The 19,948-nt window shown below is 57.9% G+C and overlaps 1 protein-coding gene across 1 annotated transcript in view; it reads right to left on the bottom strand.

Annotated features, from left to right (window-relative positions):
• AGAP3 (ArfGAP with GTPase domain, ankyrin repeat and PH domain 3) overlaps nt 1–19,554 on the bottom strand; it is a 62,154-nt gene extending 42,600 nt beyond the window's left edge. Inside the window, exons 1-5 of the mRNA XM_054389966.1 lie at nt 19,518–19,554; nt 17,860–17,994; nt 15,132–15,259; nt 9,872–10,027; nt 6,044–6,136 (exon numbers count right to left, since the gene is read on the bottom strand). Of these exons, the coding sequence (XP_054245941.1) occupies nt 6,044–6,136; nt 9,872–10,027; nt 15,132–15,259; nt 17,860–17,994; nt 19,518–19,539 (534 nt within the window). The 5' untranslated portion in view covers nt 19,540–19,554. The remainder of the gene's footprint in view (nt 1–6,043; nt 6,137–9,871; nt 10,028–15,131; nt 15,260–17,859; nt 17,995–19,517) is intronic.
• Nucleotides 19,555–19,948: the final 394 nt, after the last annotated feature.

The raw sequence follows: 19,948 nt of genomic DNA on the forward strand, positions 1-19,948 counted from the left end.
TTTCCCATCAGAATTTTACACAAGACCTACACTGAGGTCTCCAGGTACAGCGCACTCCTAGGGCCTGAAAACCACTGTGCTGACAAGCCCTGCTCTTCCCACCAGCCCAGCTTCTACCCACCTGAGCCAAGGCTCAGACCTGGGACCCACCTATCCCTCTCCCCACCCAGTTCTGCGTCCCCAGGCAATCTGCTTCTAGCAGCAACTCATCAGGAACCAGGTCAGACCACAGAAGGAAGAGAAGGAAGAAAGGTCAAGAGGCTCTGGAGCAGCAGTCAGGGAGAGAACAGCAAGCACTGCAGGCAGGGAGGAGAGCGCAGGGGAACAAGAGCAGGAATGAATACCAGAGTTTGGGAAAGAGCTGGATCTACCAACTGTGAGGCTGGGCCCTTGGAGAGGTGTGTCTGGGCAGACACCCAGCCTGGCTGCTCCCAACACGGCACCAATCTGGGCCCCAGGCCAGCTCCCCCTCACAGCCCTGCAGAGAAAGTCTCTGTCCTGCATATCTGGGGGCCCTGTCCCACTGCCTGGAGACCGTGGCTGCTGCGCCCGCCCAAGGGGACACAAGAGCAAGTCGCAGGGGTTGGCACTTGCTGGGTGCCCTCGCTGCCAGACGTGACGTGAAATCAGCAACAGATGCTGCAGAGCAGGACAAGTGCCCAGGGCTGCTGGCACACAAACAGTGTGGGAAGCAAACGCCTCCCCCTCCTGCATGGCACAGAGGGGAGAGGAGAGTGGCAAAGCTGGGCTGGGGAGATGGCAGGGCCCCATCCTTTCCCTTCAGGAGCCCCAAGAGGATCAGCAGCCCAGGGTGCTGGGGACAAGGGGCTGGGTTTAAGATCCCTCAGAACATGGCAGCACCCCAAGGGCTCTGTCTGTGCCAGGACCTGTGAAGGGAGCAGAGGTGACCTGGTGACTACAGCCAGACACCTATGCCAGGCACTGGGGAAAGGCCCTCATGAGGAGTGACCAGCCAAGAATGGAGGACAGCAGCGTAACTAATGCCAGCTGATGCAGAAACAGGGGAGCTGGGTCTTGCTCTTGGTGAGCTGGCAGCATCTGAGAGCAGAAGCTGTGCTGACACAGCAGTTCTGGTTCTCTGTCAGGATCTCACCTGAGCAGGGCACACCACCACAACCCAAGCGCACACAATCCGTACAGTACTAATGTGTGGAGTGAAACTGGTCAAAGGAAAGGTCTCAAAACATGATCATCAATGAGAACAAGTGTAGTCATGGATGGCAAGCCATGTACCTGCACTGAGGTCTGGCCAGTCTGCATTGGATTCACTCTATTTAATCAATGTCACCCCCAAATGAGCTCAAAGAAAATACAAACCCAGAAAACATGAAGGTACCATAGGAACTGCACAGTGTCAACCACTGCATGACCAGGGGAGGTTCAGGTTGGACATGAGGAACAATTTCTGCCTCTTGAGGGTTGTCAAGGCCTGGCCCAGGCTGCCCAGAGCAGTGGTGGAGTCCCCATCCCTGGAGGGATTTCAAAGCATGGAGGATGTGATACTGAAGGCCATGGTTTGGCAGTGCCCTGGCAGCACTGGGTTCATGGTTGGACTCCATGACCTTAAAGGTCTCTTCTAACAAGGATTCCATGACTGGTCATTAACACAAATTGCCTCACATCATTTGGCACACCAGGCCTCTGAGAACAGCATGGAGTTTTAGCACAGCTCATGCAAGGTATTGCTCAGGGGGCCTGGCTGCCAGACTCCCCCATGGCTGGGATCTCAGGGCTGGAGGGTAAGATCCTGAGCACTGCTGAGCTCTCAGTGCTCAGCTGGGACATTAACTCAGCCCAGGCTGGGCAAGGCAGATGGTGTCACCTCCAGCTGTGGTGTTACTGTAGCCAAGCAGGGCTTGGGATGTGGCACACCTTGCCACATCCCTCCCCAGGGCAGGGGCAGGTGGACCCACATCACCCCAACCTGCCCATGAACACCATCCACAATGGAGTCTGTGCTCCTTCCCACCATGTATGGGTGCTTCCTGCACCTCCACAAGGAGATGGCAGAGCAGCACATGTCCTGTCCTGGAATGCCAGCTGAAGACTGTGATTGCAGCTCTGTGTGCTCTTCTCACCGATGGACTTGCAGCCCCAAACCTGTCCCTCCCATGCTGCAGAACCTGCTTCTGAAAGCATCAACCTGCTTGGCCTGGAGAGCCTCCAACCGTGCCAGAGCTTGAAGGGCCACGTCCTGATGGGTTACATGGCAGCAGGACTGCTACTGGAGCCTCCTATGCCATCCATTCTCCCATCCTCTCACACTCAGCAGTGGTCCCTGTGCCTTCTCAATGCTGGGACATGCCTGGCTCTGACCATCAGCATCTTCTCCAGCACCATCACTGGGCCATGCACGTCCCACGGGGTGTATGACAGCTGAAAGTCAGTTTAAGATGCCACCAGCTGATCTGGATAAACACTGGGTCCTCCACATCTGAGAACATTTGTTTGATTTCTTTCAAACAGATCTGCTCCAGACCTTGGACTCAAAGTCTTGGGGTGCAGCTTTTTAGCTTCTGGGCATAATGACCCCTCCTGGCCTCAAACCTTGCTCCGTTCTGCACTCGGACCTGCCAATGCCCCCTGCAGAACAGCAGCTCCAGCTGCCCCTGCTCTCCTCAATGCATCTTCACCTCAGTGCTACACAACACCTCCTCCAATGCTTCTGAGCTGCTGCCTCCTGTGCTGCCTGCGGAGCAGAGCTCAGCCACAGCCAGTTCAGCTGCAGAGCTGCAACTTCCCAAACCGAAACACAAACCCAACCTGGAAGCAGAGGACCCAGTGCTGGCAGCCCCTTGCTGTAAGCTAGAAGGCAGAAGAGTCCAAAACTAGGAGCAACTCCAGAGGTGAACATGTGGGGGAGGTCTGATGGACTCAGACTTGCTGCTTGCTGCTGCACTGGAGGCTAAGAGGGAGGGAACAGAAGCCAAGAGGGTTCCAGGTTCTAATGGTGTTGCTGTGCTGACTGCATCAAGGTCATAGCTTTGCAGCCTAACTTTCTTTTCTGGTGCCAGAACGTGGAGGTTTGGCCCAGCAGCTGTTGGAATCCTCCAGCAGCTCCAGAGGGAAGTGAGAAGTGGCATAGAGGACAGAGCAGGATGAAGGCCAGGAGATCTCAGGGCTGAGCTCATCTCCCCACATATGTCCTGGGCCTGCATCCCAGGCTGGCTCCTGGATGGACTCCTCAGTTCTGCTGGGACCCTGCACCAGCATCTGGAGCTGCACCTCCAGCTGCCTCTGCTTCTCCTGGAAGACTGGCAAGCAACAGCTCTTCCCAAGCCTCCTCCTGAGCATGGAAGCCACACACAGAGGGCAACAGCTGCATGGGACCAAAGAGCAGAGTGCCCAAGCTGCCTCCTCTCCCTGCTCTGCCTTCTCTCCCAGCAGCCCATCAGCAGACAGTGGTGCTGGGTCCGGATCCCGGCAGGGCACAGGAACAGCAGCAGCAGCAATATGCAGTGTAATGAAGCAGGGAGCAGCAATGGCCCCCAAAGGACTCGTTTGCTCCACAAATCTCCCTTCCACTCACTTTTTTTGCTAAGAATTTTAACACCAAACTTAATTGTGAAGTCGAGTATTGATTGGAAAATGCAAATGGCAATTTAAATGTAATCTAAGCTCCCAGCGTGATCCCAGCTCCTGAGGAGGAGGAGTTGTCCTCCCTGGGCCCAGCTGGAGAGCACGGCCCAAACCCAGCCCAGCCAGCGACCTGTGGCCCCCAGAGCTGCGGTGCCCCCCAGAAAGGCTGTGGCACTTGTGCAGGTAGGAGCCCATTCCCAGTGAGGAACAGCTGGGGAAGCTGAGGCTCCTGGCCCAATGAAACTCTTTCTCAAGAGACAAGTTTCCAGCTAGGAAGAAGCTCTTCTGACCCTGCTGGGACTATCTGAATCCAGAGCAAAGGGGTCCTGACTCACTGGTACAGAGCCCCCAGAGAGGCCCAGTCAAGGAGGAGGAGGAGCTGTCTGAGGCATAGGGGGGCCCCAACATCCACAATCTCACCTGGCCTAGTGAGGATTTCCATCTTTTCCAGGTGTGCCTGGGGCTAAGAGAGAGTCTCAGCTGAGATGGAGAAGGCAGTGACAAGCGACAGCCAGCCACTATACCTCTGTGGCAGCACATTTTCCTCCTCAGCCAAGCAAAGCCTCAACCTAGTATTTGTCCTTTCTGCAGCACCCAACTGAGACTCCCACTCCTTGGTCAGCCTTCAGGTCATCGGATGTGGCCCTGGTTGGAAACCCAAAGCACCCAGTGCTAAACCAGGCTGGCAGCAGTCCCCAGTGCTGGCCATCTCCTCTAGAGTCCAGAAGAGGTTGTGCACTGGCCAATGACCATGCCCACAGGTGCCATGGATAAGTCTGCAGGGCAAGCACCCCTGCTGTGGCCCCACACGACCAGACAGACTTCAACTATCTCTAGGGAATATAAGCTTGCACCAATATTGTGCAGTGTTTGCTGCCATCAGCCAGCAGTGCACACAGTGAGGGAAGCAGTCTGAACCTGGCCAAACACCCAGACACAAGATCCTGACCGTTCACCAGCTGCGTTGCTTCCTCTGGATCTGCTCCAGTACCTCAGTGCCCCTCTTACACTGAAAACTGAACACCCACTGGTGTGGTCTCACCAGTGCCTAGGACAGGGGATAATCACCTATCTACTCCTGCTGGTCACACCAATGCTGATCCAGGCTAGGATGCTGTTGGCCTGGGCACACACTGCCTCATCTTCGGCCAGCTGTCAACCTTAACCCCCAGGTCCTTTTCTCCTGGGCAGTTTCCAGCCATTCTGCCCCAAGCCTGGAGTGTTCATGGTGTTGGTGTGACACCAGGGACTTGGTGAAGCCGATATGGTTGGCCTCAGCCCATTGACCCTGCCTGTACAGGTCCTTCTGAAGAGCCTTCCTTGCCTCCAGCAGATCAACACTCCCACCTAACTTTGTGTCACCTGCAAGCTGACCGAGGATGCCTCAATCCCTTCATCCAGATCATTTATAAAGATGTTAAACAGGAGTGGCCCCAGTACTAGCCCTGGGGAACATCACTGCTGACCAGCTGCCAGCTGGAGGCAACTCCATCCCTACCATTCTCTGGCCCAGCCATTAGCCATGGTTTGACCCAGCAGAATGTGTGCTCATCCAGGCCTGGGGCAGCCCAAGGGCAGAGATCTCCTGCCTCAGAGACCCCTCAGCACAGAGCAGCACCAGGGAGGCTCTGTCCTCCCATCCCTCTGCTCAGCTCAGCAGCTCAGCTCTGGCAGCATGGAGGCAGACAGGTCAGAGAGAGTCCAGATCCACAATGGGGGCATGGAGGCAAGGCAGAAGCACAGGTAGGAGCTGCAGAGCAGGGTATGGATGAGCCCTACCAGCAGTGCAAGGAGATGCTGGTGCGAACAGCATCCAGCCAATGCACACTGCTCGGCTGGCTTGGACATCATCCACTGCTGCTCTCCTGATGGGCACAGGGACGGGCTCCACTTGGGTGGCTCCAGGCAGCTGGAGCTTCTTTGCATGCCTTGAGGTAGGAGTGAAGCCCTCCATCGACCCATGATGGCTCAGGGCAGGGGCATGACAAGCACTGCATTTGCTGCTTTTTTTGCCACTGCCCACAACAAGGAGAACCTCTGAGACCTGCCAGCAGGCAGCCACACTGGCACAGACCAGGAGCAGAAGCAGAGGCAGGAGCAGAGCAGTGCAGGAGAGGGAGGACAGAGAAGAGGGGCTGCAGTGGGAGTGGGCGCAGGGCACGGATGCCCTCTGCTGGAACCATCCCCTGGCTGGAGAACCCTGCTCCATAACCAGCACCTCCCACCTACTGTGGGAGCTATGCCAGCACCCTTGGCCCAGCAGCCCTGTGGGCGTGGGCAGGTGGGCAGCCCCCTAGAGTGTCTGGCCAGCTGGGCCATGGGGTACCCAACTTCTTCACACATAGTGCTAGGCGAAGGCTCCCTGGTCCCCACTGAAAAGCCTGGTGGCAACCCCCCTGCGCCGGTGGAGCTGCCCTGGTTTGGGGGTGAGGGAGGGTCGAACCTGCTTCATGGGGATGGCACGCCCGCTGCCGATGCTGTCCGCCTTGCACTCCGGAGCCTTCTTCTCCCTCTCCGGGTCCGCGCCCTTGCGAGACTGGAAGAGAAGAAATGCAGGTCCGTTAGGGAGGGGGGCACGGGGAGTGGCACGGCCCCCATGCCCGGAGGGCTCCCAGCGCATGGAGCCACTTGTGCCTCACCCATCCCTGCCAGGCCTGCTCCAGCCCCACATCTCCACCCCATGTCCCCTGGAATCTGTCCTCTCCCCCAAGGAGTGCAGGCAGAGCTGTCCTAGCAGAGCAGGGCTACCTCTGACCCCCCCTCCCACAGGGAACACAGGACATGGTGACAGACAGAGATGGCATGGGATGCGGGTGGAGCATGGGTGGGAGCGGGAGAGGCCGAGGCAGTGAAGGACTCACACCTCTACTAATCCAACGGATTTATTCTGTAACACACTTGCACCATACAAAGTAGCACAGGTCACCGGGCAGAGATACCAGCCCCTTACAAAAGAGCATGGACAATAAATATCTATCACACGTCTAAGAGTCGAGAGCAGAGCCCACAGCAGCCCTGGGGGCGGCCGCGGGGAGAGCAAACTCCAATAAATACACTAGGAACTATACAGTCTGTTGAGCAGAACTCATTCAAAGTGCTTAGAACAGAGGGAATATCAAGTCATACACGGCATGGAGCACAATCAATACATTCAGAATCACAACAATGGCAGAAGGGCAGCGGCAGCGTCCCTCCGGAGCGTCCTACACACCCCCTGGGTCCAGGAGCGCCCCGTGTGCTTTGGATTGGAACGGGACACGAGCCCCACGTGCCTGGGACACCGATTCACTGGCTTTGGGGCCCAGAACAAAACAAAGAGATTGAAAGAGAAGGAAACTAAAGAGACACAGATGGCTGCTCTGCTGCGAGGAGGAAGAGGAGGAGGAGCAGGAGTCCATGCAGGCTGCAGGAGGTGCAGGAGGGAGGAAGGAGCTGGGTGCTAGCAGCAGGCGCCAACAGCAGCTCCCGCAGGCAGCAGCAAAGCGTCTTTGGGCCCATCCAGCTCCACTCGCTGCTGTCGCCCGGTCCCGGCGGCTCTGCAGGTCTTGCCGTCCCATCAGGATCGTCCACCTGGCATCCCCGAGCACGGAAAGTGCCAAGACAGCATCCAGCAGGCCCAGAACTGTCCCAGCTTAAAGTGCAGGCGCAGGCCGTCTCACGCTTCCTAGACTTTACATTGGGGGGATTTAAAAGGCTCCTGCGTGTCTCCGAGGGGGGGACCCATGCTGGCTGGAGGGCGGGCGAGCCTCTAATCTTAGATCAATCCCAGTGCCCATCCCTTATCCGGCCCTGGAGAGGCAATGAAAAGTGAGAGAATTTGTACAGAGGTGCCGTGTGTAACCACCTGGATCTTCTAATTTGGAAGGAGTTGGAAAGGCCTTTTTGTTGATGAAAAGTTGGAAACAGTGGCACATATCTGCAAATATCGAAAGAATAAAGAGTTTGGCAAGTTATACTCAGAACACGGACACGAGCCTGCCAGCGATGGGCAGGCAGAGGCCAGGGAGGGCGGTAGCAGCAGTTGGGCTCCAGGCTCCAGCAAGCGGGGCCGGGGTGGGCACCTCAGGCAGGGGCTGCCCCGGGCTGTGTGGATCCAGCACACAGACCCCTGCCCCTGTGGCACCGGGGTGCGATCCGGCATGGGAGCAAGGGGAGCAGGAGGGAGCAAGAGCAGGAGAGGAGGAAGGACAGGAGGAGGAAGGAGGAGGAGAGGACAGGACTGACCGTGAAGGACCAAGGCACAGCTCAGAACTGTGCCTGCTCCCAGAGCTGAGCAGAGCATGGCCCTGCCCAGTGCCAGAGTTCAGAGGGGCCTGTGCCCATCTGGGGGATGCTGCAAGAATGGGAGCTGCTGGCTGCACCTACACTGCCTGCCTGGGAGAAGCTAAGGGCAAGAGACAGCCTTCTGTTCCCTCCCCTGCCCTGCTTTCCCTGCCCCTGGCCCTGTCCCACTGCGGGAGGTGTCAGGAGCTGCTGCTGCTGCCACAACCAAATGGGGTGAAGATATCAACGTGAGCCATGGATGTGCACCAGCAGGAGAGCAAGCGAGTGAGTGTGAGCTCGGCAGCACAGGTGAGCCCTGATGAGCACAGGGGAGCCCCGCAGCGTGGCCAGAGAGCACGAGCCTGGGTGAGCCCAACAGCAAGCTTGAGCCTGGGATGAGTGAGCAGTGAGAGTCCAGGACAGATGGTGATGTCCACAGCAGGTAAGCGTGAGCCCCACAGCAAGCTCATCTCCACCAGGAGTGTGGGCCCACACCGAGTGAGCTGGACAGGGGGCTCCATGGGCAGTGAGTGTGAGCATGAGCTGACGGCGAGTCCAGAGCCCGTCGGCTTGCGGGCCAGCAGAGGATGGGTGGCAGCACGCAGGTGCCCGTGTGCCAGTGCACAGCAGCAAGCATGAGCACGAGAAACGGCGGGGAGGGAGGAAAAGCATCCACCAGCACTGAGGTGCAACAGCTAAGCATGACCATCGACAACAAGAGACCCACAGGGCACTGCCACGGAGGAGGCGAGGGCTGGTGAGGGACAACCATGCATGGGGAGCAGCTTGTCTGCTGCCAAAGGCAGTGTGTGCCAGGAGGAGGCTGCAGAAGGCAGGATGGGGAGTGGGGTGAGCACGTGCTCTGCAGCAGGGCTGGGGATGTGCACACCGAGAGAACTGGGGGTGTATGAGATGCAGGAGTGGGGAGTGCACGCAACATTCCAGGCATCAAGTGCTTCAGGATGTCAGAAGCTGGGGGAGATGGGTCTGTGCCCAGCACGAGGAGTCAGGGGGCATACCCACAGTGTTGTGAGAGGAATTGGGCATGGGGCAGGGCAAGGCTCTGTGGGTCTGGAGCAATGGCAGCTGTTCACACAGGGTACAGAGTGCAACATGGACACGGACTTGGTATGGCCAGTGCCACAGACAGCAGACATGGGTGACCGAGCAATGGTGGCTGGAAGCACGTTCAGATGGGGAGGAGGAGAGAGGCCTGCACCCAGCACGCTCTCAGGGGAGCCCCTTGTGATGGGAACAGGGCTGCCTACGCTACAGACAGGCACCGGGAGCGTGGGTGCTTACAGCAAGGGGGCACTAGGGGTGAGCGTGGGCAGGCTCCTGCCGCGGTGTGGGCAGTGTGTGCGTGGCGTGGGAGCGTGCCGGGAGCTGCCCATGCTCCCTGCGCTCCCTGCCTCTTTTGGGGCCCCACAGCAGCTCCCAGGCTCGAATCACAAGACCTGGGGCTTGGGTGCTGAAGTGACTGGGGCCCGGTGCCATGTTTGGGGCTCTTCCCGGCACCACCTGGCACAGTGCAGCCAGCACCAAAGAGGAGGCCCAGCTCTGGGGGCTCTATGCCACATTCGGGGAACATAGCCCCGAGGAGAGGAAGAGCAGAGTCACTGGTGCTGCACCCACACCAAGTCCAGCTCTGCCAGCAAAGCCCAGGGAGCTGTGCCCACACACACTCTGCCTGTGCCAGCAGTGCCTGCCCAGGTGCTGCCCCTGCACACACGCGCTCACCAGCAGCAGCCCTCAGCACCACGGGCCCAATACAGGCAGAAGGCTGCTTCCTTCCCTCCCTCTCTGCACACACTCCTGCAGGAACACCCCCTGCCCCTGCTCCTTGTTCCTGGCCACCCATCCCTCCCCGGTCAGCACAGAGAGGTTTACCTAAAGACTGGAACATGAAAGCCTGTGGGGCAAGACTGCTGCAGACCTGCTCCCGTGCCCCTCCCGGCCTGGCCCCCACAAAGCCCACCCCAGAGCTGCTCCAGCCCAGCCTTCGTACCGTGAAGATGTTGGAGCGTCGCTTGGACTGCTTGCGGATGGGGGTGGGTGTGTTGGAGGCAGCGATGGTCTCGATCCGCAGCTCCCGCTGGCTGATGCTGGGCGTGGAGGGCACTGAGGAGGAGTAGTCACTGAAGGCTCCTCCACCATTGGTGGCCTAGGGTAGGAGACAGGGTGGTCAGATAGAGATGGGCAGCTGTCCAGGGCACAACCCTGGGAACACCTCCCACCCACAAAGTCCAGTGCCAGGGGCAAGGAAGTGCTACACAGGACCAGGAGGAGGAGACACTCTCCAGCATGCACTGCTTGGGCCCCATGGGTTGCTCAGGGAAGCCGTTTCCCTCTCTCTTCTCCAGCTCTCTGATGGTAGAATTCTGAGCTTCTAAAAGCAGCACTGGAGAGCAGTGAATGGACAGAGCTGGCTGCTGGCTGGCAGCCCTGGAAGTCCTTCCAAAGGTCTGCAGCAAAGGTATGAAGGTGGTAATGATCCACACAGCCCTGAGCAGCTGGCTCTCTCCTCAGAGGACATTGCTGGAGACACCTCAGTGTGTTCCCCCTCCACAGTACAGGACCACTGTGGCCCTCCTGTGGACAGTCTGTGGGGGAGAACCCTCTCAGCAGAGCCCATTGGAACTTGTGTGGCAGCACAGAGCGTGCCTGGCTCCAAGTCCCACTCAGTCACTTCCCTGTGTCTCCATGATGGCTACAATGCCAACAAGGATGTGTGTCCCCACAGCTCCAGCCTGTAGTTTTCCAGTGTCCTGAAGCACAAGGTGCCACAAGCTCCATGCTCCATGTCAAAGGCATCTCTGTTGCTGGACCCCAAGGGAGGCTCTTAGGCTCATGGACCACCGTGGCCTTGGCTGCAGTGGCCCACATCTGGGAACATGTGGGACACCATGCTGTGTCTCCCCTAAGGGGAGGGGAAGACAGAACTGTGCAGGTTGTGGAACCACCTCAACCACATTTTTCCTGCAGACAAGCAGCTGCTCGCGCCCGTTCTGCTCACGGAAGCCCCACGGGCAGTGCCTGGAAATGACTTTACAAGAGGCCCCAAGGAGCAGCACCTGCACAGAAGCATTTCAGACCTGCAGCCCAGGACCTCTAGCTGCGAGCAGGCATGGGGCAGCCTGAGGTCTCTGGCAGCTCTGCTGCTCTTTCCACAGCACGCTGAAGAAGCTGCCCCTAGAAGGCCAGAGCTCCAGCAGCCTCCTCCCAGTTCACATGCTTCAGAGCAGCATCCACAGCCCTGGGACTTGCTCCACTCCCACCTACTGCTGAGAGCGGAAAGTGCAGGCAGCGGCGGGATGACGAGCTGCCAGAAGCCCTCAGTTGGACACCACCGGCGTGTGCATGCTGGGATCCCAGCCTTGCTCTGAGCCAAGCGCTCAGAATGGTGGAAGCACGGAAGAGGCTGTACAGGGAAAATAAGCAACCACGACCCGCAGCCCTGTCCCCTAGAGAGCTGCAGCTTTCACGCAAGCCATCCCGCCTTTGGGGAGAGAAATGGGAGAGGATGCACAAAGAACTTCTCTGAAGAGAGGCAAGAGCCACCTGAGAATCAGCCCAACTTTCTTCCTCCCTGAGGCAGAGCAAGGGGGATTCTCAGTGAGGGCACTGAGGTGTGCCTCTGGGACACCCTGCTCTGGAAGGACTTTCAGGTGGATGGATCCTTCCCAGCTGCCTCTGGGCAGTGACAGTGTCCCTACTTGCCAGGACCATCCCAGGCTCCAGAGCAGCCCCACCATGGCCTTGCCTGCACTGCCTGAAGCCAGGGTCAAACATCCTTCCACAGCAGGGAGGTGATGCCTATGGGCCCAGAGGAGGCCACCACCATCTCAAGCTGCGAGGGGGTGCCAGCGTTACCTCCCACCAGCTGCTGGGAACATTCCACTTCCACCCCACAGCTAACAGGCAATGGTGACCCATCCCACAGCCTGGGAAGCTCCCAAGGGCACCTCAGAGTCCCTGCAGGGAGGTGAAGGAAGGGAAGCAGCAGCAAGGAGCCCGAGCAGAACCTCTGCAAGCACTCACCGGCCCAAGAAGCTCTCACCCACTCCCTGCAGGCAAGGGACAGGAGCTGTGCAGAGCTGGGTGAGGAATGGGTGAGGAACAGGGCTCCCAAACCACCCGTGGGTGCTGGCAAGACACAGCAGAGCAGAGCACAAACCAGCAGGTGAGCAACAGCTTTCCTTGGGGGCTGCAGGTCTGAGGGATCTGAGGTGTCTGTTCAGCCCTGTGTCCCACCAGCTGCTGGGGAGGCCTAAGGGACAGACTGTCAGGAACTGCCTTGCTGCTGCATCTCCCTTCCTCTCAGCCTGGGTGGGATCAGTGTCCTCTAAGGCACCAGGTACCACTGCGGAATGATGGCCAAAACCCTCCAAAACTCCCGAAGGCAGCAATGAAACCAGCGCCAAGAACTGGTTCACAAAGAGTGAACCACTGTGCAAGGACACCAGCACACCTCACCCAGCACCACTGCCACAAAGCCCTGCCAGGATGGGAACCTGGCACAGCCACCTGGGCTTGGAACCCAGCCACCACCTCACATCAGAAGGAAGTCACAGACCAGAGAGGTCACAATCACCAGGGTCCTCTGGAATCTCCCCTATCCCAGTAATTGCAATGGACAGACTGTCAGAAGCCCAGCCAAGCAGTGGTCAGCTCCAGAAAAGCCAGTTTGGCTCCACCAGCATCATCAAAATACTGCCAGAAAAGATGTCCCCAGGCCTAGGACCAGAGGCAGGGCTGGTTCCCAGCTCCCCCTGCCACAGGCCACCCTTTGTGGCATCATTCATCCCTGTTTCCAGAAGGCAAGTGTCTTCCTCTCTGACAGTTCCAGAAGACAGAGCTGCCCCTGCCTGCATGGGCCAGGAGACCAGGCACAGAGTAGAACACCCCCTTCACCTTAGAGATGGTCCCATCCCTCTGGCCACAAAGCTAGGAAGGGAAGCAGACCATGACCTGGTGGAAGGGAAGAGGGACAATCCAGGGGCAAGGAATGCTGCTGCTGCCAGCACTGGAAAAGACAGCAAGGAATGGAATGCTGCCCAAGATGCCATCACTGCTGGGAAGGGACAGAGCATGTGGTGCCACCACCACACAGGGCCAGCAGCTGAGGGCAACACCTCCTGACCCAAACTCAAGCCCTTGAGGACTCTGGGAGCTCCTCCTGGCCAAGCACTCAGGACACAAACACCAGTCCTGCTGCTCCCACAGACAATTCTGAGGAGGAGACCCTTCTGTCCCAGTGCATGCCCTGCCTGTGCACACCAGCACCCGGCAGTGGTGCAAGGCCTACAAAAGTTCCTCATTGTGTTTTGTCTGGCTTCTTTCCATCTCATCTCCATCTCAAATCCCATGTTCCCAAACTCTTCCTTGAGATCCATCTCCCTGTGCCAGTTCCTGCTCTCATCCTTGCAAAGGCAAGTGAGAAACCCTGGTGAAAGCCCTGTACCCTCAGGCAGAAGACGACAGAACATAGCACTACTGTGCAAAGACCTTGCCACTCTCTTCTTGTCTCTTCCTGACCGTCCACAGCCCAGCCATGTCCTCCCAGAGCTGTCCCACTGAGTATCTCAGTGCCAGAGCAGAGGACATCTCCCAGGAGGGAAGCCCCCATCGCCCAGACCCATGAGAACCCTATCAGTGCTGAAGCCCAACAGAACTTGTGAATTGCCTCCCACCAGTCCTCTCCCGTGTCATGGAGAGCTGCTCCAGCCTGTGCTGCAGACCATCCCTTTGGTGTGTCACCACCATCATAGAGTGCTCCTAAACACGAATCCTGGGTTCTTCTGCATCCCTGCTGCAGGAACTGCCAGGCCACTGTGCTCACTGTGTTGGATATGTGCCCTCCTGCATGCACCAACCATGTGGGCTGCTCTGCCCAGGTCGATGCTGGAGACATCAGCCATCAGTGAACTTGTGTCTCAAAGCCAGCTGGATTTTCTGAGGACCACAGGAAGCAGTCCCAGAACCTCATTCCTGAGCCTACATGAAGAGAGGGAAATTCCTTGCAGTGTTTTACCACCACTCACCAGTTCCATGACCTCATACTCTATTTTTAGGAGAGTGCCTCTTGTCATGAAGAGATGCATAAACACCACAGCAAGGAGCATGGGGAGCCCAAAGGGTTGTGGTTGAGCTACAGAAGAGCCAGGGAACAGAACTGGGCTGTGATCCTGACAGTGGTGTCCAGGTCTGCTGAGCACAGGAAGGACACAGTGCTGGACAGGCACAGAGCAGGGATGGGGCAGGAGGACAGAGGCAGAAAGCTCCAGAAGGACATGGCCCATCCTTACTGCTGACACTGCTACAGCCCAGGTGATCAGTGAATCTGCTCGGAAAGGCCTCACAGTTGGTTGTCATCTCCTGCTCTCGCCCCTTTACCAACTCTAGTTCCCACCACAACTCCCTGTGTGCCTCCAGAGAAGCCCCAGGAGCACAGCAGGGTACTGAGCGAAGGTCCTGAGAGCCAGAGGGCCAGTGGTCACCTCTACACAGATGCCATCTGCAAAGCAGGCTGCAAGGTGCTCTGCAGAAGAGGAGGCAGGAGGTTTCCAAGCAAAATCCTGCACCAATGCTCATGACCCACGGAAGCCTCTTCAGCGCCCAAATGCTGCTTCCCCACCACCTTCATCCACCTCTCCTTCCCCAGCCTGCTGCAGCTAGACCTGCCCCTCCTGGGTCAGTTCTGCTCCTCCAAAGACACAGGACAGACATCTCCAGCCTCACCACCCTCCCACCTGGAGACCTTGGCAGGCCCTGCCAAGCTAACACTGTGTCAAAAAACAGCAAGAGGGGAGGAGAACCTCCTTCTCCTCTGTGCTACTCCTCAGTCCACCACTGATTTTGTCCCTCCACAGATACATCCCTTAAGAAGCCCACCTGCATGTGTATGGAAGATCACCAGTTTCCTGCATCCACGAGGAGTAGGACCATGGGCTGTGTCCACCTAGACCAAGGCCCCTCACACAGACCTTCTGGTCTGCCCAGAAGCCTCCCTGCACACAGCTCATGGCTTTGCCACCAGCCATTGTTGAAGACCATGAGCTAGACCCAACAGCTTAGATATGAAGCTTGAGCTCCAGGCAAGCACTGTGCTGGCCTGGCCTGGGTCAGCAGTGCCAGGGTGGCCATCATTCTGCTCCTACCAAACGCCCCTTCAGGGCTGTGGGGTGAGCCTGAGGCTGGATGCCAAGGGAAGTGGGGGTGTGAAGGAGCAGGTGGGGTCCCTGGCTTGCCCTGCTCCCAGTTCCCACCTGGTTGATGTGAACAGAAGGGATGGAGGCTGCAGAGACAGATGAATGGCTGGGTGAGTTGGGTAGGGACTTGCAGGGGCCAATGGAAAGCTGCTGCTTCTTTCGGAGAGCCACCACCTTCTGAGCCACTGCAGGAAAGAGAAAGGGACAGGGTCAGAGTCCAGAAAGCAACTTTCTCCACCCTGGACTTCTGGCAGGCTTCAAGGAGACCCAAATCCTTCCTCTGACCAATGTCAGTGGCTGGGACTCAAACGGCACCACCCTGTGTTCACTGGGAGGGTTTCTGCAGAACACCAACCTTGCAACCCCCACGGTCTGCCAGTGCCACCAACCCAGCTGCAAGGGACAGCAATCGACCAGGGCAAGCCTCCCGTGCTGGCCAGGCTGAGTGCCCAAAGGCCACCTGCTCCCCTGGGTCTCACACAGAGCAGTGACTTCATGTGGTCACCAAGGAGCCACTCAGAGCCCTGGGATGCTGCAGGATAATCCCAGAGTCACTTCTCAGTCACTCCCTGACAGCAGCTACAGGAGCCAGTTACTGAGCAGCCTGGGCAATGCCAACTCCACCAGCCTAGGTCCTTGTGAACCTCATGGTCTCCAGATGTTAGAAAAACTACCATGAGAAGACAGTCTCCCAGTTCCTGTGATCTCACTGCCTGAAGCCAACAGCCCAGAGCTGCAATTCACCCTTCCCAGTCTCCTGCCTCTTCTGGAAATAAACACCTTGACCAAAGGGCAGCAAACAAGCTGGGCTGGTGGGGACTTCTGGAGAACACAGCCCCATTCCTCATTTCCTCTGCTGGCCAGGTGCCATCATCACCAGAGAAGGAGAAACCTCTCAAATAAACACTCCTGAAGGCACTGGAGATGCCACACATCCAACCCAGCAGGGCTCAGGTTGGGAACTCTCACAATGAAGGAGCTGCCTCACTGCCTTTCCAGAAGGACAGAAGATCTCCACCACACATCTGATGAGTGAACCCAGCTGGAAACATCAGATGCCAACAGCAACTGCAAAACCATTTCACAGCCACAGAGGCCACCTCACAGCTCCAATGCCATGGCCATACAGGGACAGATGGAGGTCTACTGGGACTGCTGCTACCTGCTCATCTGATCAACCTGGGAGCCTGTCCAGACTCTCAAGCTAAGCACTGGTCCTACAGCTAGCAGGAACACACCAGACCAATCAGAGTAACCTGCTGGTTTTCCTCCTCTCCTGCCCTCCATCCCCTCCTCTGGCCAGCTCCATCCACTGCTGGGTGTGTGAACCATCTTCCCCAGACCCTGCCCAGGCACATGATGGGGACCAGGAGAGAGGCAGAAGAATTCAGCAGCTGCTGGCCTGGGCTCTGCATGGCCACCCAGCCTGTACCATTAGCGGTAATGACAGGATTCATCACAGAGCCAGCAAGAGCTCGCTGACAGAGGTCAAATATCTCACCAGCCCTTAACTGAGGCATCTTGAGGAGGCCTTCACGTTTCTGCTGGCTCTGCTGTGAGCAAGGAGACCCCTCAGGGCAGGCTCACCCCTGGTGACCTTCTAAAGCTGCAGCTGATGTCTGCCAGGCACTGGACATTTAGCACAGAGCCCAGCCTGGGTCCCTCCTGTTTCAGCCAGGCCATCTCCTCAAGCCACATGCAGGCTGTCCCACCTTCTCACAGAAGCAGTGACTGTGACAACATCTGGTGCTGGAAGCAACTTGGATAGGATGGGAGAAGTTTGGCTCCCACACAGCCAATAGTTTTTCCAGGGGGGCTCTTGCCAGGCCATGCATGAGAAATCAGCCAGGAGAAAAGTTCTCCCACACAGTTCCCACGAGGAACAACTGTCCCATCTGGCCCTTCAGCTGCTGCTCCTCCTCCTCAAACACCCAAAAGATTCTGCTCTGCATCCTCCTTTCCTCCAAGAACGGCCACCAGAACCCTTCTGTGCAGCTGCACAACTCCTCTGCAGGCTCCTACAGATTACTGAGCTGCACAGAGCCACAGGCACATCGTCGTCCCCTGGAGGCTCTCTGGAACAAATGGCTACCAGAAGACAGCTCTGCAAGGATGGCAGGAGAAAGGTGCTCTGCAGAAGAGGAGGCAGGAGGTTTCCAAGCAAAATCCTGCACCAATGCTCATGACCCACGGAAGCCTCTTCAGCGCCCAAATGCTGCTTCCCCACCACCTTCATCCACCTCTCCTTCCCCAGCCTGCTGTGGTTAGACCTGCCCCTCCTGGGTCAGTTCTGCTCCTCCAAAGACACAGGACAGACATCTCCAGCCTCACCACCCTCCCACCTGGAGACCTTGGCAGGCCCTGCCAAGCTAACACTGTGTCAAAAAACAGCAAGAGGGGAGGAGAACCTCCTTCTCCTCTGTGCTACTCCTCAGTCCACCACTGATTTTGTCCCTCCACAGATACATCCCCTAAGAAGCCCACCTGCATGTGTATGGAAGATCACCAGTTTCCTGCATTCACGAGGAATAGGACCATGGGCTGTGTCCACCTAGACCAAGGCCCCTGGTGCTGCCTGACCCTGCCCTGTGGTTCCTTCTGCACATCCTCATGCAGCTCACACACACATCACACACAGAAACCCCTCCACATGCAGAGCAGGTCCTCTCCTCAGCCCACAAAGCCACAGCGCTGCACGAGCAGGCCCTGACCTCATGGCCTGGGCAATGCCACCCCTCTCTGCATGCCCTGCCCTGCCCTGGCCCCCTCCCCTGGCTGCAGTTACCGTCCTGGAAGACCCTCTCCACGTTCAGCCCATAGGTGGCACAGGTCTCGTAGTAGGTGCAGCGCTTCAGGTCGTTGGAGAGCTTCCGAGCCCGCGAGTCGTCAATCACCCGCGGGTTGGTGGCGCTGATGGCATCTGCAAACCGATGGGAGAGGAGGTTAGAGAGCAGGTGCCCGTGTCCCACCTACCCAGAGGTGCCAGGGCTCCCTCCCTCCCCACACAGAGACCCCTTGCCCATGAATGCCAAGGGCACCAAAGTCCTGTGTTTGTGGCAAAACGGGCTTGTCAAATGACCCTTCTCCAGCGAACTGCTCTGCAAATGAACCCTTCCAGCTCCCCTCAGCACCCCCACCCCAGGCTCCCGAGGGCAGAGACAGAGCTGGGGTGGGAATGCAGGGGATTGACAGTGAGGCAATGCAGCCCCACATGGGGTGCAGGCACCTGCCGGCTGTACCCCACATGCAACAAACCCAGAGGGAGGAACCATGCTCACCCAGATGGTAAGGACTCTACTGGGATCTGGACAGCACTCAAAATAGGTTTAATTTGTATCCCAGATGCTGCTCAGGGCTGTGTTTGGGAAAAGCTGCCTTCCCAAGAGGAACCCAACTCCCGGAGGACGTGCCGGAGACAAGAGGGGCTGGGAATGAACCCTCTCAGGAGGAGCCAAAGGGCTACTGGGACTCATGAGAAATCCTCCTTGAACTCCCTGAGGGGGTTTAGTGTGAGTCAACCAAGGCTGGGACCTCACCTAGCTCCAAGGCTGGGACCACAACAGCCACTGACCCCTCTTCCACTCCTGCTGCTGAGATGTCCCAGCCCTGCACCATGAGCGCTTGCTCCTCACAGCAATTCCACCACCTTTAAATACCCAGTTTCACCACTCTTCTCTACTCCCAGTCTGGGGTCAGAGAAGACACCCCCAAGACTCCCTCCTGCTATCACCTCCTGCCCTCCAGCTTCAGGAACAGGTCACACTGCTCAGGAACCAGGTCCTGCCAAGGTGTTTTTCCCTTACCTCCTCTGTTCCCTGCTCTGCTCTCTGCTGTCACCCTTACATCAAACTTCTGCAGCCTGGGGTCCCTCCTGTCTGCACTCAACCATCCTTGGGCAGGACTGACACTCAGTTTTGGAAGAGCAGAGCTGTGACACCCAAAGCCATACCCTTCCTGTGCCCAAAGCACCCACAGCACAGTGCTGGGAGGCCAGGCTGCCTCCGAGGCAGGCTGTGCCATGCAGGAACCACATTTGAGGCCTGCCCCCTCTCCTGACAGCCACTCTCCCTCTCCAGTCTGAATCTCCCTCTTTGAATTCAAGCCATCTCCCCTTGTCCTGTCACAACAGGCCCTGCTCTAAAGTCTGTCCCCAGCTTTCTGGTCAGTCCCTTGAAGCACTAAAAGGCCATCAGAAGGTCTCCCTGGAGCCTTCTCTTCTTCAAGCTGAACAACCCCAACTCTCTCAGCCTGGCCTCATGCAGAAGGCTTCCAGCCCTCCCCTCATTGCTGTGGCCTCCTCTGAACCCACTCCAACATATCCATGTCTTCACATCAGGATCCTGGGCCCTGGTGGGCCTGTCCTCCCACTCTCTCACAGATCGCCAGTGCTCCTGGATGTCCCGGGGTGGGGATACAGGGAGCAGCCCACATGCCCATGCTCACCCTGTGTGCCCACCAGCACCATGGGCACCTCGGCGGTGTTGCGGTAGCTGCAGAGCCTCAGGTAGTAGTTGTAGACTGTCTGGAAGCTGATCTCATCCTCCAGGCTGAAGACAAACACCACAGCATCCACCCAGGCTGCAAACTGTGGGAGACACAGGAGTCACTGCCCAGACCACAGCCCCGAGCCCCAAGAGTCACTGCCCAGACCACAGCCCCGAGCCCTGGGAGTCACTGCCCAAACCATGGCCCCGAGTCCCGGGGGCCACTGCCCAGACCATGGCCCACAGCCCCATGCCTATGGCTCACAGCCAGGGCAGCCACGCAGTGGGTGCAGCCCCCAGGACCTGTGGCACAGGCTCCCCAGCACACTGGGGCCACCATGGGGACAGCCTCTCCTCAGTCCTCCCACAGCTGGGCTCCCAAAAGGCAGC

Source organism: Indicator indicator, chromosome 20 (assembly GCF_027791375.1).
Source record: "Indicator indicator isolate 239-I01 chromosome 20, UM_Iind_1.1, whole genome shotgun sequence".
In the NCBI taxonomy this organism is placed as follows: domain Eukaryota; kingdom Metazoa; phylum Chordata; class Aves; order Piciformes; family Indicatoridae; genus Indicator; species Indicator indicator.